The sequence below is a fragment of the Sphaeramia orbicularis genome, chromosome 6 (assembly GCF_902148855.1).
Source record: "Sphaeramia orbicularis chromosome 6, fSphaOr1.1, whole genome shotgun sequence".
Classification (NCBI taxonomy): domain Eukaryota; kingdom Metazoa; phylum Chordata; class Actinopteri; order Kurtiformes; family Apogonidae; genus Sphaeramia; species Sphaeramia orbicularis.
In genome coordinates, this window is record NC_043962.1 from 48,408,598 (window position 1) to 48,422,964 (window position 14,367).

Here is a 14,367-nt window from a genome sequence, read left to right on the forward strand (position 1 = left end):
TGTCCCTGTGCGCAGCCTCAGTTGCAGTGAATACTTGCCCCATTCCCTCCTCCCTACTTTAATGCTAGCTAAGATGGTGGTTTGAGCGTAAATTGTCTTCACAATACCAAGAAAAAAAAGGGGCAAAACACCTTTATAGCCTTTCAATTACAACAGAGCAACACACCTGCGGTTATCTTAAGTGACCGTTTATAGAGAATTTGACATTTCAGACACATTGGCTCGCAGTCCCCGCCCAATTTGGTGTGACTCCCTTGGAGTGGAATCCTAAGCTAAATACGGACAGGGTAAGTAACACTAACGGTAGCCAAGTTGCTAACTGGGCTAGCTTGATTCCTGTCTTGCTCAATAAATAAAACACTGATGTGTCAGTAACGTTTTTGAAGACTGACACTAGAGTGTTATCAAGTTTAATAGATCGGTGTTCATTTAATCTCCATGTCATGAGATCAATGTCAGTGGTTTACAGTGCTGACAACTTGCTCAGGGTCCCTGTTAGCTTCTGTAGGCCGCGTCAAAAGCTTGGCTCCAAAAGCTCCGTACATTTTGATGACAATGTAGCATGTTAGCTACGTCAAATGCTAACTATTAGCATGAAGCAAACTGTCAGTTAGTATGATCATGTAAGCGTCACATTATGACATACATTTTCCATATTTAACGTCTATGTCACATTGATATTCAGCTACATGTGTTGTGTTTTTACGATTACTGCCGCTCACGGATGCTATAATGTCTTATACCGGCTTCTTCTTCCAATCCTCGGCTAATGTTAGCTTAGCCTAACGTTAGTCAAATAACATCTGTCATAATGAACAATCCAGGAGACATAGCAGCTAAAGTTACCAATCTGGCTAACTAGGTGTTTAGTATACACGGTTTTAACAATCAGCTCATATCTGTAACTGCGACAGTAAAGGATTGCATCTCTAAATGTTACGTGTCGCTTTCTTAGCAAATATGCTGCGAGGCGTTTGACATGTTTCCATTTCCTTGTCACTTTTTTATTCAGCTTTACATTATCGGTTATTATCAATATGGGCTTGTCATTGAATTGGCCTTCTGGCAGTCGTGTTGTCACAGATTCAGGTCTGCTGCTAAACACACACGTATTAATCATTTCTACCTAATTTTACATTTGTCTTCCAGTGGTTTTAACGTTCGTCATGTAGTTGTGTCAAGTACTGTACTGTCAAACCATAAAACATACCACAACATAACCACATCACGTAGCATCACGACTGCTTTTTGGCTGGATTTTAATGATTTATCGTGATTCCTTTGCAAATTGAAAGTATGAGCCTAATACTAGTCCTTCTGTCAGGTCAGGTTCCTTCATGAGCAGGTTTCTTGATGAAACTTAGACATTAATTTACCTATACAGTTTTGTGTAGGTAATTAACAGAAAGCTATGATTCATCATCCATAAATTTAAGCAAAAAGGTCAAAATATTTACTACCTTTCTAATCGAAGCACAAGGTCTTAGCTAATATATGCAAATGAAATATTTTGGGTTTTAATAATAATAATGGATTGGATTTCTGTTGCGCTTTTCATGCTTTTGATCCATTATTCATTCACTCTCACATTCACACACTGGTGGTGGTAAACTACATCTCTAATTGTAGTTATATTTAAGTAAAAATTGAATTAGGGCTGGATAACAAAACAACAATAATTATAAATAAGATTTCATGTTATATCACCTTGATTTTTTTGGTATGTTGTGATCATTTCAACAGAGATCCTTGGCTATGATTATCACAACACAATTGCTTGTTACAATAAGTTAAAAGCACAACATGTTTTAAAAAGTAAACATTTGATAATTTGAATTGTTTTAAAAATTGTGCCACTAGATTCACACCATCACCACCCATCTGGTTTCTTCAGTTTTAACTGATCTAACCAAAAACAGTCTTTAACTTAAAAATAATAGTGATTTGACATTTATTATAGCAACCTTTATCAACTGATTTGAAAACTTTTGTCATGATAATATTTGTGGCCACATTGCCCAGCCCTAATCTGAATGAGTAGTTAAAGGGCAGGGAAGTTGCTAATGAAAATAATCAAAGGTTGTTAAAAGTGATCATTTTGTCAGTGTTTTGTCTTTATGACATTAAATACCTTTGTTCAGTTACTGCTTCCAGAATGAGCATTAAGTTGAGCTGTATCATGTTGTAGTGGCGCTACCATGTTCAGTACTTGTATGCTTCATAGCCCTGTGTTCTGTGACCAGCTTCAACACTCACCCGTGCCACGCCATAGGATGTCCCACAGCCCTGAAATGAAGGACGACCCCATGGAGTGCCCTCTGTGCATGGAGCCGCTGGAGATTGATGACGTCAACTTCTTCCCTTGCACTTGTGGCTATCAGATCTGCCGCTTCTGTTGGCACCGCATCCGCACAGACGAGAACGGCCTCTGTCCTGCCTGCCGAAAGGTGATAAAAAGATACCATGAACATTATAGTGTTTGATTTTGAGTTTTGGCAGTAGGTGTGCAGTGAGGAGGTGATGGGTTTAGTGAAGCAGCAAAGATGATATTCATTGTTGAGGCCTTAAATACCCATTACTCTTTGGAGGATTGTTCTAAATGTTGGCAGTCTCAGGTTTTAACTAAATTGATTTTGTTTTTCTGTAGCCGTACCCAGAGGACCCCGCTGTTTATAAGCCTCTGTCACAGGAGGAGATTCAAAGGATAAAGAATGAAAAGAAGCAGAAACAGAATGAGAAAAAGCAGAAGGTGACAGAAAACCGCAAGCATCTGGCCAGTGTCCGAGTGGTCCAGAGAAACCTGGTGTTTGTGGTTGGGCTCTCACAGCGACTCGCCGACCCAGAAGTGAGCACAGTTTTTGATCATCAAGTATCTTGGTTTAGCTGTGATACTGTATTATTAAAACTGTTGGTATTTTGATAAAAATTAGGTACTGGCTCTGGGCACTGAAGGCACTACACTTTTGCAGTTACAGTTTATCAAAGAAGGAATTAAACCCATCTTTCTGTGCAACTGCCCACTGAATCATTTTGTATTTGTATGTTTTTTGGAGTCTTGTACAAAAGAATCAAAACTTTGTGACAAGTGCTCTTTTCAGAATTGTGCTTTCATTGTACTCACAGGTCCTAAAAAGACCAGAATATTTTGGGAGGTTTGGGAAAATCCATAAAGTGGTCATCAACAACAGCACATCTTATGCAGGTTCACAGGTGAGAAATTAAATTAATTCCAGAATTGGCCACTTTAAGATCAGTTTGATTTTCAGGTTCTTCTGAACAACTTGTATGTTTACCTAAGTGTTGTTGTTCTATAGGGGCCTAGTGCCAGCGCTTATGTCACCTACATCCGCTCTGAAGATGCTCTTAGAGCAATACAGTGTGTAAACAATGTGGTGGTTGATGGCAGAACACTCAAGGTGAGTTAAATAAAACATTGTTCGAATAATGTAGAGGAATCCCATAATGCTTTTTGGTTAAGTTTTCTCCACATATGATGTGGAGATAGGTGTACTATTTTTGTTTGTGTTGTGTAACATTGTGTAACATTGTTTGTGTTGTGTAACATTTATCTTGTTACACTAAATGTTTGTGTACTTTTTCTTCAATCTTTATTTTAACAGGCTTCCTTAGGAACAACAAAGTACTGCAGTTACTTTCTCAAAAGTATGCAGTGTCCCAAACCTGATTGTATGTATCTACATGAGCTGGGGGATGAAGCAGCTAGCTTTACTAAAGAGGAGATGCAGGTACAAGTTTTTCTGCTTCTTTCTGCAGTCTAAATGTAAGGTGCAGAAGCCTTGATGTTTACTTCATCTTGGTGTTTTTTGTTTAGGCGGGGAAACATCAAGAGTACGAGCAGAAACTCCTGCAAGACCTCTATAAAATTAACCCTAGCTTTCTACAACCTCCAGCATGTGGAACAGAGAAGTCAAAGAGTAAATCCAACTCCACACAGAGGTTAGTTTTTATGCATTATTTTCTTTATTCCTCCTGTTGTTATTTATACAGCAAAGTGATTCATGTTTTGTTTTTCTCATGTATGGCAACAGAACCAATAATAGCAATGGTAAAGATGGGTGGCCAACGCTGTCGGGGCATAACAAACTGGCCAATGGGCTTTCAGAGGACCGCAAGTCCCCTCCGCTGCTAGATTATCTAGACCAAGAAGTTATTACTTCAGATGGACTAGAAACAGAACTGGGTCCTGGCCAGCGTACTGCTCTGTCCCCTTTCTCTTCTAACTGTGACAGTAACAGGTAAATGTAAATGATGCATCAGCATTTGGGTGAAAATATCCTCAAATAAGAGCAGTTTATTCCAGTATTTGTACATTTTTCTTTGTCTATCTGCAGTCCCAGTGACAAACCTCCAGAATCGATTGGTATGGTGAATGGAGAGACTTTACAACAGGTAGAAAGACATCACTTCCTCTTATTTTGGTCACAACTGCAGTTTATGAAGGTGAAGTCAGAAATCATGTGCTTTTGTTTCTCTCCATCTCCAGATACCCACCAGTGACTCCCCCTCTCCCCCTCCTGGTTTAACAAAACCCAGTCTAGTGGTGCCCATCAGCGTCTCAGACCTCACAGCCCGTTCGCCCTTCGAGGGTGCAGCAGCTGAGTCCCAGTCACTCTTTTCAGACAACAGTAATTTCAGACATCCTAACCCCCTTCCTGCTGGCCTTCCACCCTTCCCCAGCTCACCTCGGGGCAGTTCTGACTGGCCCATGACCCCTGAACCGCAGAGCCTCTTCACATCAGGTACAGTTTCACTTTAAATACCTAATTTATATTTGTTGAAAACTCAGCAACAGCAGGTAGCTGCATCTGTTTGATCTGACTGCATGATGTGTTAGATTAGTTTTCTGTACGGCCATCTGAATTATGCACTTTAATACTGACTGTAAAAGGGTTAGGGTTGGAAATGAAGCAAAACTCAATAATTTTTTGCAGCACGTCTTTAAGTTTAAAATTGTTTTGAACTTTGGAATTACTTAAACTTAGTCATATGTGTTGATAGGGACTAAAACATTTTATGGTGTTTTGTGGTAAATAAATGAGCTCAGAAATCTTAGAGTTATTAGTCATGTGTAAAATGTGTGACACAGTGACTCAGAGGTATTAATAAGAATCTAATTTTAGAAGATCCCTCTGCACTTGCAGACACATTTTATAGAACAATAATACTGGAAAGAAGTTTCGATAATTTGAGTTTATTGTAAAATACATTCATTCATTCATTCATAGAAAAGTACTGCCATTTGTCTTTGGGTTTCTTATTGTCTCATCTTTTGTCTTTTGTCAGACACAATACCAGTGTCTTCTTCCACAGATTGGCAGGCAGCCTTTGGCTTCGGCTCGTCCAGCAAACAGCAGGACGATGACCTAGGCTTCGACCCTTTCGATGTCACCCGCAAGGCCTTGGCCGACCTCATAGAGAAGGAGCTATCAGTGCAGGATCCCTGCCCCTCATCCCCAGGACCCCTCTCCCAGGGGAGTAACCACGGCCCTAGCCTGCCACCCCTCAACCCTAACCCCAGCACCTCACATCACTTCCCCAGCGGCCTGCCACGTGTTCCCCAGCTCCACCACAGAGCCATCTACAGCTCCTTCAGCTTCCCCGGTAGTCAGAACAGCCAGGCCAGTCAGCAGCAGCCAGCTGCCAGACACCCCTGGATGGGGGTCCCCACACGGAATAACCTCACACACTTGAACCACTCAGCCAGTGCTGCCTCACACAGTAATTTCCTGGACCTGAATCTGCCCCCTCAGCACAATACAGGCCTGGGAGGGATCCCCATCTCAGGTACCAGACACCTGGGTCACTGTTGTACCTTTTCATGTCCTGTGGAGACACTAAAACAGATCTGATGTTTCACATAATGAAATGCCACCACATGTTCCCTGCTACATAAGCATTGTAGTTGTGTTTTCAGTAGCCGACTTCTGGACAGCAAAAATACTGCTGCAATCTTTTCAGTGGGCCACTTAACCTCTTGTGTGTTTCAACTGTTTTTGTTTTCTCTCCTGCAGAAAACAGTGGCTCCATAGACGGCTTAAATGTGAAAGAATGGCAGGATGGCCTGAGAGCCCTCCTGCCCAACATCAATATCAACTTCGGGGGCCTCCCAAACTCCTCTTCCTCGTCATCGTCCTCATCCTCCAACAGTGTTAACCACATCGGTGGGCCAACTGGGCCGGCAGGAATCTCGCACAGCCTGAGCTGGGATGGTACAGCCAGTTGGATGGACCCTGCCATCATCACAGGTAGTCTGCCTGGTCTCACCTCAGAACTGAACAGTTAAACACAGTTACGACAAATGAGTTTCCTTAGCGTAAGGACTGTGTAACAAAACTACTCTCTGGTTTTATTGCAATATATAGTTCATTATCATGTAATGATTATATTTGTCAATTCATTATTAATAATTCACTCTATAAAAATGTCACGTGACTAGAGTTACACATAATGTAGTTATAGTAGTTTTTCTCATTCAACCAACAAATCCTTCAAAAAGAACTTTCATTATTAAAACATCAGTGTCACATTTAAGAGGCTGTAGAAAAACAACAAAACAAAAATAATTACAAATACTCTCAGCAGTTTCTGTTTTTTTCCTATCCATTTATCTATGGATTCTACATTCTAAATATTTTTGCATAGTTGTCATACAATATGATGAAATAACCTTAATCTTTCAGATAATGCTATTGGCTTTTTTATTTCTAAGCCTAACAAACAAAATATTTAACAAATCAGGCTGTTAGTAAGACAACTCTTGCATTCCTTTGTGCCAGTTATCCATGCAACAGAAATGTTATGTTGCTGTTCTCTTTTGTAACAAATGGATTTGCAATTGAGTTACCATCCCAAATCATTTAACATGTCTGTTATGTGAATAATGTCATGTACAAGTTAATATTGTTAATCATCTTTAATAAAGTGCTGAAAGTCCAACTGATTCAGATTAGTTTTGGTATATTTATATTTCCTGCAGAGTTGTTGTGTTTCTTCTAAGTGTCCCCTCTGTATTTTTGTCATCACTAATCTGCTGTGACCTCCTTCCCCCTTAGGCATCCCTGCCTCAGGCAGCAGTTTAGACTGTCTCCAGGACGATAACCCACCACACTGGCTCAAGTCCCTGCAGGCACTCACAGAGATGGACGGCCCAGCCAGCTCAGCAGTGCCCACTCCCCAGCCCCTCCACAGTGGCCTCCTCGACGCCCACCTCCCCCCCCTCCACCACAGAGCCGCCGGCGGCTGGGCTCCCTACCTGCCCCCTCCCACAGCCAACCCTGCCAGCCAGTTTCACTCCCCTCCCCCAGGCTTCCAGACCGCCTTCAGACCCCCAGGACAGCCCGCAACAGAGCTGCTACAGAGTGCTGCTGTGGACCGCCACTGAATACAAACTGCAGCAGACACCCATCCGTTCCCCCACCACCACTTTATACCCACTCATCCTGTACCTGCTCCCCTTCCCAATGCAATACACACCAATCTGCAGAGTATGAAAAATTATTAACAAAGTAACAGACATGCTTTCTTCTTTTTCTCCTCCTCCTTCCTTTTTGTCTACTCTGAAGGCCTATTTGTTTTTGTTTGTGGCACCTGAGTTATCAGTACCCTTTGTCTGCTACCATCACCACTCCTTAGACCTAGTTCTGGGCAAAATGTTCGGGATTCATTGTTTAGCTTACTCTTAACAGAGAGCTTAAGAAACAGTACAGCCAGAGCGCCCAGCGGTAACACAAGAGTTTAATTCCACAAACAGCAAATTAGCTGAAGTGAGGTCTTTTTAAAAAGTAACTAATGATTAAGCATGAACAACATTTGTGTTTTGAAAGTTGAAGTCACGATTAGTTTTCAAGGAATGAAGCAAGCTGTGAATCTGCTCTAGAAGCTTTGCCCCAAAGACCCTCATGCTCCCCACTTGAACAGGAGTTTGTAAAACGGTTAACCCTTACACCTGATAGTTGTGAATCATGAGGCGAGAGTGAGGGTTGGGGTGGTGGCACTAGCTTTTTTTTTTTTCCAGAGTGGTTTTCAGTGAAATCTAAAAGAAGCTGATGTTGGTCAGAGAGTGAATGCAGATGACACAGGGGACTTGAGGGCACAGGCTATGCATGGGCTCCCTGTTAGGTAGGGACACAAATGGCCTGCTTGAGAGGCCACTTGGCCCATATTCCCTTCAGTGGAGGGTCCCCAGGGGCCCCATCTGGCTGGAGGGAAAATTTTGCTGAACCTCTGTATCAGAGGATAGAGCACTGCCTAACTGCAGGGAGCCAGGGCTTTGGGAGATTGTGGCACACATCCTGAGCACTAGGGTTAGACTCGTACTCAGTGCCACTGTGTGGTACCTACAGTAGCTAGCCCTAACATGGACAGCCACCAAGAAGACAGAATGATGACCAGATGGATGAGCATACATCATCTACTACGAGGGTAGCATAGGGTTAACAAATCTCTTCATTCTACCCTGGAGGGCTTAAACGCGGCCTTAAAATGGACAGATGAGAGAAAGGAACTTGAGTGATTGGAGGGGGATTCTAGTGTCAATGATTGCTGAAAATATGCAATATTGTATGTGACTTCAGCAACTGTATGTGAGTGTGTGTTACGGAGGAAGGTGCTGCAAGACAATAACTGAGTACTGTAGTAGTGATTTAAGGAGCTCTCCGCCTTTAGGTTTCGAGATCGACCTCTCCAACCACCACCTTTTTCTTTTTGAAGTCTTAATTCTGATCTGTGTTTGCTCTGTCTCTCTCTTTCTCTCTCTCCCTCTCTCTCTCTCCTACTCCCCACCCTTTGCTGTTCCCTGTTAAAACAGTATTCACATAAATGAACAAACTCATCCAGGAGAAACCAACACAGTCATACAGTGGGTTTTAACAGTAATGTTACGAGAATTAAAAAAAAAAAAACAAATTGAGGCGCTTAAAGGAAGTGAACTGTCCTCTGCAGGTCTGGAAAAATGAACCTTAAATAAAACTGAAAACTCAGACTTGGTGTTTGTCTGCTGTCGTTCTTGCCACCATCATATAAACATGAGCACCTATAGACATTCATACCCTCAGCAGCTTAGAGTACTCATCAGAGGTGAGAGGAACTCTGACTGTCAATACTATTTTGTTAAACTTGGGGTTGATTAAAGTTTATGTTAAATCATACACCTATTCCACATGTTTCAGTGGGACTTGGTACTTTTTATTTTGAGCATCGTGATGTCAGCTCTGATCATTTAGTGGACAAACAATACCTCTGTACAATACTGGCTGATAGTTCATGGTTTTTCATGTAAATTCCTAAACTTTACAATCTTTGTTTTTATTTTCTATAGCTCTATTTTTTCTATATTTTTTCTTTCTGAAGCTCTTGTTTTTAATTGTGTTCTCATACTATATATTTCAGATGTATCTTGGTACACAGTCACAGATAATGCATATGTAGATTTTCCTACATCATAATCTTGCTAAAACAACAAACCAACTGGTAGCCAAAGACTTTTGCACAGGACTGCAAGGTATTTAACAATGTAATTTCCAAAGCTCCCTATGTGCAGCAGTTTTTCTTCTAACCGTTTATTTTGTTTTGTCTTTTCCAACATTGTACATAACACCAACCTCAATGTCAGAATGAACCACATCAGTTTGTAATTCTGTTGTCTTTCACTAGGGGGCACATCATTTTCTTGTCACTGATAAAGCTCTGCAGTAAAACTTCAATGTAACACACAAGGTTACACAGGACTGACACTTGATATAATATTGCTTTTACATAAACCCTCATGAGTTCCTACATTACTTGAAGCTTAAAGTGTTTTTTCACTATCACTGCTGCATGTGTGTGTTTTCCATGGGCTGCTGGGAGTGGAGTATGTGAGCATATGGCTCCTCAGCTCACAGCTCTGCACTCTCCCCAGTCGATGCAGCAGTAACAGCGATGTAGCTGATACCTGCAGCAGAGTTTTTTTTTCTGTCCTGTAGGACTTCTAACAGACACAGGGAGGAGAAGAGTCAATATTTATACAGCAATGCACTATTTTTACTCTTAAAGTGTAGATTTGAAAAGGTACCTCACTGATACAGTTATGTGGGACTGACAAGAGACATAGCATCTGAAATATCATGGTTTTTATGAGTGTAGAGCAAACAGCTTGAAATGAAACCAAATCTTAAGTTAGTAGTGGTGTATGTGGACATGTGGGTGAAACAGACGGCTCTGCCCCGGGGCTGGAGCTGCCCTTCTGGTTTCAGGCTCCAGGTGCTGAGGAGGCACGAGCAGAGGAAGGTAAGTGTGTGAATAATGCAGGCAGGCAGTACATTCAGGGGCTGTGACAATGAGTCAGCAGCAGCACAGAGGGGGGAAAGCTCTGCCGAGTGTTCGCAGGCCAACACACACTCCCACAGTGTACACACATGCACACACGCTAATACAGACACTGCACACAGGCATAATGGAGGTATGTTTTCAATGATGCGCACCTAACATATTTAGGGATGGAAGAGCTTCTGTTTTATTTTGTGGCTGCAAGAACTAACTCCAGTGTTTAGTTTTTTTGCCTGGTCCAGTGAATCCACTGTGCTAACAGACTGACACATTTGCTTAAAAGCACATCAGACTTAATTATTAAGTGCTTTGTGACAGTGTTCCCAAAAACTAGTGATTAGTGCATTGATTCACCTATTGTGCTGAAACTGCATATTCATGCTCATTATCATAAGAGGATGGGTAGGACTGTGCAGTAAGGATGAGTGATAAAGCAAAAGAGGCTGGAGTCATTTATAGACATTTTAAAAGTAGTAGCAATGTTACAAAGTCTGAATTAACCATTCCTTTTTATCATAAAAAACCAAATTTGGTATTTACAACAATCAGACATTAAATTCAAAAGAGTCTCTAAACTGTTCACACAAGGCAAAACCCACGCATTCTGCATTTTCTGAATGATGAGCATTTATGAATCTACGTAACACTTAACTACAGTCAGGTCTCACTGCAGGACAAAAAAAAAAGATATTCCTCTTGTTTTCTCTCACAGAGCTGCCCACTGCAGGGCTTCAGTCTGTTAAACTGCTGAAATCTTGCTTTCCTTAAGGACTGCAGCTACCAGTGCATGTGGAGAGGGCACAGCAGCTGCAGTGGCTACTGCCACCCTGAGTACACAGCAAAGATAGGTGCAGCAAAATCCACAAATGGTTTTCTTTATCTTAACCTGCAGTTTGATGAATCTGAAGCTTCTGTAGGAGAAATCGAATCATTAATCATCTAATCCTCATGCATGTCAGCAACACAGAAATCTACATGTATGTGGTCTTATTATGACAGTGTTATAATGATTGATGATGCATATATTTAACTATATATGTAAAATTTCCTGGCCCTGGTCTGGCTGCCTGCATGGGAAACCTGTAGGGACTGCTCTCAGCAGAAAGCACTCTCTCCATTTGTCAGCCTTTGACAGGCTCTCTCACCAGCAGAGACTTTAACTCTCCCTTCATCTGCCTGCACTGCAAAAAAGTGAGCATTTTAAGAAATTAGGCTGTAAGTCTCTATTTAACATTTTCATAACTAGAGCTGGAACAGTGACCTAACCTGTAGACTGGTCTGTTGGCAGAAATAAGGCAACTTCTATTTTTTTCCAAGCAAAAACTGTGATCATGTTTTGTTTACTATGCAAGAGCCTGATGTTTTTCTCTGTTTTACATTATTTCAATTATTTCATTACGTTTCTGAATATTGTTTCCTCTCACTTACACATATTTATTCTCCTTTTAGAAATAAATCAGTGCTCCGTGAAGACTGTGTTTCAAAGGCTGAGTGGAGTGGAAATTTTTTGCAGTGTACACAACTCTCCACTGACCCACACAAGCCTTTACTGTAAATTCCACTAGCAGTATAGTTAATGTGTCCTGACCAAGAAAAATGACATGCAGCTCATCATCATATAATACGCACTGGCTTTGCTCTTTGGGTCTGGATGTGTAGAGAAACATGGACCAACATTAACTGTATGTCCAACAAAGATGCATCTCATGAATGTTGATTAATTTATTTCACAAAAAAAAATGACATCTGTTCAAGACTTTAATCTTTATCCTGAACGACCAACATTAACTCTGCAAGAAAAAGAACTGCAATTAGACAATTCATAACCGTTCCATGTCCTCACTAAGACAAAAACAACAGAAAAAAGCATTTTCTGTGCATTTTTTAATGTACTGGGGGCAGTAATAACCTGAATCATGAGGATGTGGTCAGAGAAGAGTGAGGGGTAAAACGGGAGCTTACTAAAAAAACAGACTACATCTGCTAACAGTGAAATAATAAACAACACTGAGTAATTACAGCTACTTAATGAACGTTAACACATGCAGTTGTGTTTGATAATTGTAATGTCAAGGTCATAAAATGTGGCCTACAAACATACTAATAATGGCTACCTGAGCTAATTAGCAGGCTAGCAGAGAGACCAAAATAATTTAATGCTAACATTAGCTAAAGCAGCTAAGTTACTGTGATTATTATAATTAATTACCACTAAGCTTCATGACAGAATCCTCTGACAGTTTGACTACTTAAACACAAATACAGCAAACTACCTGTCACAGAGAAAAATAAGTTTTATTCAGTAAAGAAAAACTCTGAATGTCTGATTTAGCAGCTGAGCTGATGCTATCTGTCAATCAAAGAGTTTGATTTCAACCAGTTCAATATGTAAAGTGTCATGAGATAACTTTTGTTATGATTTGGCGCTATATAAATAACATTTGATTGACTAATTGTTTAAATCCAAGCCCACATTGTGGACACAACTTTAATTTTGCGGAATTTTTAGATTAATTTTATATAAACAAGTGAGTTATAAAAATTTACTCCTATACACTTGTCACAGAGGAGGAAATTAACTATAGAGATCAAAGCCATTCTATGCACTAGGCTGAAAACATGTTTATTTGAAGTTGGACATTTCTTCGGTGTCTATGGATCCAGCTCCTAGTGGACATTCAGGTTACTGCAGACTGTGACACTGGCAAATCTCTGACAGTCCTGGAGGCTGGTATGAACCATTGTTGGTATCAACCAATGCAATCTTCAAAACAATCAGAAATCAATCAAATCAATCAATCAAATTTTATTTATATAGCGCCAAATCACAACAAAAGTTATTGCATGACACTGACAAAACATGAAAGAGGACATGAGGCAAAAATGAAAGCAGCTTCAGGTATTTTGGCTAAATCACTTTTAACTTTTACCAGCATTCAACATTAGCAATACATTTGGATAGAAACCTGATTAATGAGAAATGATGATACAGAAATTCATTTGCAAACTTTAAAGAAATATTGATTCTAAAAGTGTAAGTGAAGACAGCCAAATGACTGAAGTCCATTTTGAGCATGAATCTTTCTATGTACAGAACCCTCTGCATTTCTTTCAGAGTTTTCAGTGCATTTTTTCCATTGCATTTCATCTTAAATAACCTGAATGCAGCAATAACCTGACAACCTTCACAGTCCCACAATGACCTTTGCTGGTACATAGTCGCTGTTTAAGTCAGCGTGTGCAAAGGATGCTGCGTTGTGTGGACCTCAGCACAGCAACCCATGTGTGTGGTGATATCCTTTTGTGGTTTTGTATTTGCCAGCCTCCTTGAGCGGCAACGCAGTGATGTAATTGAAGCGGGAAGGTCACAGCGGCAGTTTCGTTGATGTTAAGTTTTGAATTTTCTCCCCCAGACAAGCACGCTGACACTGCACACTGAGAAGGAGGAGCATGTAAACTGAGAGCCACATCGCTTGATACCACAAGGACATATTCACACCAGGACCACTGATACTTGTTCTGTCGCTGACGGAGTGGAGTTTTGACTCAACTAAAGCATTAATAATCAGCCTTATTTTCACTGTCACACTTTCAGAGGAAGGAAACTAATTTATAAATTATGATTATTTATAATTACTGATGCATTAAAATATAAGTTGCATTTATTGTAGCTCGTTAAAATTTATCTAAATGAGCTTTTTATGATTCTGCATCAGTGGCAGTTCGTCAATAGAGGGCGTTAGGGTGTCACCCTACCTGTTTCAGATGAAGAAGAAGACAATCACATAAAATAATTTTACAACAACCTTAATATTTAAATAAATGAACTATATATGATACAGCCTGTGAGTATCGTGTATTATCTGCATTCAAGTCTAGTTTAAAAACGTTTTCAGTTATTTAGTGAACAGTTAAGGGATACGTTTCGTCTTTTGGGGCACAAAAATTTGGTCTGTCGGTAATACTACTGAGGTTCATACATGCTTCAGTACAGCTCAGTGAGTAACACTAATGTCGTCGATGCGTGAGACTGGGGTTAGA

The 14,367-nt window shown here is 40.6% G+C and overlaps 1 protein-coding gene across 1 annotated transcript; it reads left to right on the forward strand.

The window, feature by feature from the left end:
- Positions 1 to 41: 41 nt before the first annotated feature.
- cnot4a (CCR4-NOT transcription complex, subunit 4a) lies at positions 42 to 8,999 on the forward strand. The gene is made up of 13 exons (XM_030136184.1): positions 42 to 287; positions 2,244 to 2,447; positions 2,648 to 2,845; positions 3,124 to 3,210; positions 3,315 to 3,416; positions 3,621 to 3,746; positions 3,833 to 3,957; positions 4,050 to 4,256; positions 4,353 to 4,410; positions 4,505 to 4,760; positions 5,305 to 5,805; positions 6,033 to 6,266; positions 7,074 to 8,999. The coding sequence occupies exons 2-13, from the start codon at positions 2,274 to 2,276 to the stop codon at positions 7,400 to 7,402; spliced, it is 2,397 nt and encodes a 798-aa protein (XP_029992044.1). The 5' UTR covers positions 42 to 287; positions 2,244 to 2,273; the 3' UTR covers positions 7,403 to 8,999.
- Positions 9,000 to 14,367: the final 5,368 nt, after the last annotated feature.

Bases quoted from the DNA above. Each gene is read 5' to 3' on its own strand.
- cnot4a (XM_030136184.1), top strand. From the start codon at position 2,274: ATGTCCCACAGCCCTGAAATGAAGGACGACCCCATGGAGTGCCCTCTG. The intron at 4,411-4,504 runs GTAGAAAGACAT...CTCCATCTCCAG, and splicing joins ATGGAGAGACTTTACAACAG to ATACCCACCAGTGACTCCCC. The intron at 4,761-5,304 runs GTACAGTTTCAC...GTCTTTTGTCAG, and splicing joins GCAGAGCCTCTTCACATCAG to ACACAATACCAGTGTCTTCT.